We start from the raw sequence: 4,412 nt of genomic DNA, 5'->3' as shown, positions 1-4,412 counted from the left end.
TCAAAATGGCCCATAAGCATTGACCAGATTACACCCCTCTCAATCACAAATTGGATCAAAATCATCCTAAATCAGGAAAGAGAGTTAGCCTTTCCTGAAAATGAAAGAGAGTTACACCCCTCTCAATCACAAACTAGAGCCCCAGGCTTTGTCAACACAAATTTTCTGCACAGCACTAATCCTAATGTAGGAGAAGCCACAGCAGCCCTGCTAGCTATTCAAGAAGCTCACAACAAAGGCTTGGGAAAGATTTACATTCAAGGAGACTCCAAGCAAGTAGTACAATCGACAAACAATCTAAAGCAAGCTTCAGACTGGAAAATGGATGAGAGACATCAAGTACCTCTTGAGCAGATTTGAAGACTGGAAAATGGTGAAAATTCATCGGTCTCAAAACCGAGGCACACATGGTATTGCGCAATGGGTAGCTTCCAATATTCTTTACAGAAGCATACGCCTGATTTCAATTCCTCCATGTCTATTAAGTTTTTATAGTGGAAAGGACCCCAATTCTTTTGTGTAAATTTCTTTGAACTTTCTGTATTTCTAGACTTTGTTTTGATTATGTAATGAAAGTATCTTGCTTAGAAAATAAAAATAAAAATCAAACATGTACTTTATTAGCCGTTGTATTTTCCAGTACTCTATATGGTCCAAACAAAATACACACACACAAATGTATACAACTTGGATTAAGAGACGTAAGATGTTAAAAGAAAATGATGTTTATTGAAAATGTTAAATGGAAATGAATAGATTATTGATATTTCCTTACCAATTTACCACCAAACTGACTATTCAAATCACTCCTACGACTAAGTTTCTGAGTATAGATTACATACAGAGATTATACAATTAATTATTTATTAAATTGATGCCTTGAGATACCCTTATAGCACCCGGCCACACTTTGCTTCTATAGAGGCACCTTCCAAATCCCCAATGAAGAAAAGTATTTTGTCCAAAATCCCTCTACAGGATTGCTTTTCTTTTAATCCTTCCCCATTGAACTCTCTTATGGTATTTAGAGTATAACCAGCTGTCGTTTTCCTTTGTCTCCTTGAACCCAGATAGCGTTGAATTTCACCTTGATGAACAAGATAGTAGTTACCACCTTCTCTTGTTATCTTCAAGCCCTTTGAAGCATTAAAAAGAAATCGAAAAACACTATCATACAATCACCACCATGCATGTTGCAAAGAGAGGGAGAGAATGAAGTGAGAAAGTGATGAAATTTGCAACATATTGGTCATATTAACTTACAATCCAACTCATTGAACCTCATATACATCTTTCCACGATTTTGAACCAACAGGGGCATAGAACACAACATGATCTCCTCCCCATCTCTCCCTGAATAGGCTAGACCATAGATTGTTGTCCACAGCCAGGACCTTCCACTTCCGACAAACTTTACAATAGCAAATTCCCACATTCATAACAGATTAAAGATAATAATTCAAGCTATGAATCAATAAGAAAAAGAAAAGGCAGCAAACAAGGGGGGAACGTTTAACATCTTAAATAGGAAGTTTTAAGAAGAATTGCATCTTACCTTTTGTTGAAGATTATACTGCCGACATAATCATTAATCAAAGAAATGTCATCATGCTTTTAACAACATCTTATATTTCATTCTCATCATGCTTCCACTTAATCATCAATAACAAAGAAATGTAAACAATGACATTGAAATCCTACAACAATTATAGTAGATTTAGCCTCAAAATACGAATCTGAAAGTTTCATAACTGCATAAGTTACAACAAAGAAAACTTTCTTTTTACATTCTTTTTTATTTTTGGAAAATTAAAGAACTTAAAAATTGTACTTTTATGGAAACTAAAAAGCTGCAACTTGAACTAACCAAATTCCTCTCTTTGGGATCTGGATTCGCAATCTGGTTTTCAATATTTGTTTTACCAATTCGAAAATTAGGCTTAGGTTTCAATTTGGAACTACATAAGGTCAATCGGCCATGAACATGATTCATTTTTCAAAACACTATAAGCAACAAAAGCTCTCAGACTCAAATCTACTCTGACCATTCAATAAAGGGATGACAGATCGCATGTATTGTCGACAGTTAACAATTCCCATCATGAAAGGGTAAGAAAACATAATTGATGAGAAAAAAAATAAGAAAAACATAGAAAAGAGAAGAAAAAAGGTAAAACTCGAGCAGAATTCTCAGAAGTTAATATCCAATCCAAATATCCAAGCACAAAAAGAAAGTTACAAACCTTGTTGTGCGATTGCAAGATTGTGGTAATCCAAGAAACAGAAAATGTTAAGGCAGATCTCCACAGGTAAACTCTCCATATTTTAGTACAGACAATACAATCTTAAAGCATGTTTGTGGCACTGTCAGAGAGCTTTGGTAATATCAGTTCCTGCTCAGTTTCTTCCTGTACAGAAAATCTTCAGTTACTCATTACTGATGTCGTTATTGATCTGGAAAGTATTCCTGGATGTATTCAGTCTGTTGTATTGATTGAGGTTGTTCATAATTATTATTATTATTATTATTATTTTGATAACCAACAATTCATAGCAACAAATAAAGTCCTTACAACAGATTGTTTTTATCAAACTAAACGGCTTGACTTATGAACGAAGGACAAAAATCCTTCCACATCTCAATATCCCTAACCTTCCAAGCATGTCTTGCCAACTGATGTGCAGCAATGTTCCCTAGTCTGTTAACATGCAAAACTTGAACTTCTTGAAAGCAAGTCATCAGTCTTCAAATATCTTGGAGTAGAAAATCAAAATCAGTGATATACTCAGTAACATTATTCAAAACATTTACCAGAAGCAAACAATCAGTTTCAAGCATTAACTTTGGAACACCCCATTGAACACAATTGCAATCCTCTTATCATTACCGTAGCTTCAATAAATTCAGAGGACACAACCTCTCTTTCCACTATGCTGCAATCGACTAGAACCTCACCCTTGTTATCTCTAAGAAGCACTCCTACCCCAACGATCTGTTGATCATAAAAGGTTGCCCCATCAACATTCAACTTAAGGAAGTCTATTGGAGGAGGGTTCCAAGATACAACTTTCTTAATTTGGTTGTGAGAAACATCAAAGATCTGAAGCTGTTTGAACTTTAAATTCAGAGATAATGCATTATTAACCACCCAATGTGTTCCAAGAAGAGTATTTATATATAAACTTGTTTCTTCTATCCCATAAAGCCCATGCTATTGCAATAAAAGTGGCCAAATCCTCTTCAGAGCCTGTCTCGAGCCATATTAGCCAGGTCCCAAAAACTCAACTCAGAATCTGCATCCCTGTACAACTGAACTTGATCTAATTAATATATATGAAGTTCTTTATTAAAAAATAAAAAAGAAAATCTTCAGTTACGATGTTGCCTTGACTACAAGTAAATTTATAAAAACTTAAAAGTTTTTTTATCAAAATTTGTGAATAAAGTTCTTTAGAAGACTCTCGAAGCTTGAAGAGCTGCAATCACCTCTCCTCAAAGAGTCCTGATAAGAATCACACACCTATACCAAGCTTCATGTCGTCTTTATCTACAGCCCCATCCCAATTAGCCTTTGTATGTCAATACTAAAGTAGGGCATTTGAGTGCATAAAACTCCCGTCATGGATCAGCTTATTTCTTGTTAAACCAGTAGTGACATGCAGCCACACCCTTTAAGCTCATGCTCCTCCGTGTCAAGCTTAACCACTAGGCCTTCCATTTTGATGAAGAATCGTGATTATCGTTAGTTTGGCCAAACCAGGCTTTGTTGGGTTGGATGGTCACGAAAGTTACTTTTGATTGAATTTGCATGGCTGGAAGATAAAGGAGCAGTCGTCTACAGAAGGATCCAACAAAGCAGATGAGATGGCAGCCAAAATTATTGGAGAAAGTGAGGAAAGAAGACTACTCCATGCGGGGTTGAAGGCTTCGGCCATGTCCTCATTTTTTTTAGGCTGAATGTTTTATGTACATGCAAGAAGTATGTTGTTTTGAATCTAACAACCGGCACTAAAAGGGGATTGTTTCGAGTCTATATGCAAGGATTTGTAAAAGAGCTTGCGTATAACTAGCAAAAGCCAAAAGGTGAGAGCATTCAGAGGTTTGGGTGGAAAACTCAATTTGGAGACTTGGGAAAACATAGATCTTCTAAAGTTTTTGAATAGGGCTTAGACTTAAGGGTGGGAGAAATAGAAACATGAAATAACCCCACAATATTTATATATAGCAGACTGAATGCGTTTCTCGAATAGTATTAAATGAAGACCATTTTTTTGTGTTTGTCTTACCTCTTTCTCAATTAAACTCCAGAGTTCAATCAGGAGATCCGAATCCGTTTTTCGATAGAGATCTGGAGCACGCAGACCACGCAGAAAGAGAAAAACTCCAGACAAGAGAGAAGACATCCCGCAAG

General features: G+C 36.0%; 1 protein-coding gene across 1 annotated transcript; it reads right to left on the bottom strand.

Annotated features, from left to right (window-relative positions):
• Positions 1 to 890: 890 nt before the first annotated feature.
• On the bottom strand, positions 891 to 2,322 carry LOC122310324. Its single transcript, XM_043124220.1, has 3 exons — positions 2,244 to 2,322; positions 1,281 to 1,411; positions 891 to 1,136 (listed from the first exon to the last, which is right to left on the bottom strand). The coding sequence occupies exons 1-3, from the start codon at positions 2,320 to 2,322 to the stop codon at positions 891 to 893; spliced, it is 456 nt and encodes a 151-aa protein (XP_042980154.1).
• Between the last annotated feature and the right edge of the window lie 2,090 nt (positions 2,323 to 4,412).

Source organism: Carya illinoinensis, chromosome 5 (genome assembly GCF_018687715.1).
Source record: "Carya illinoinensis cultivar Pawnee chromosome 5, C.illinoinensisPawnee_v1, whole genome shotgun sequence".
Classification (NCBI taxonomy): Eukaryota; Viridiplantae; Streptophyta; class Magnoliopsida; order Fagales; family Juglandaceae; genus Carya; species Carya illinoinensis.
The sequence above is the reverse complement of the archived record's forward strand: the minus strand, read 5'-3'. Positions and strand labels throughout refer to the sequence as shown.

Excerpts from the sequence above, each read along its gene's own strand:
- LOC122310324 (XM_043124220.1), bottom strand. The coding sequence starts at position 2,322 with ATGGAGAGTTTACCTGTGGAGATCTGCCTTAACATTTTCTGTTTCTTG. Across the intron at positions 1,412-2,243 it reads TCTTGCAATCGCACAACAAG|TTTGTCGGAAGTGGAAGGTC; the intron begins GTTTGTAACTTT and ends GCTATTGTAAAG. Across the intron at positions 1,137-1,280 it reads CGTGGAAAGATGTATATGAG|GGCTTGAAGATAACAAGAGA; the intron begins GTTCAATGAGTT and ends AATGCTTCAAAG.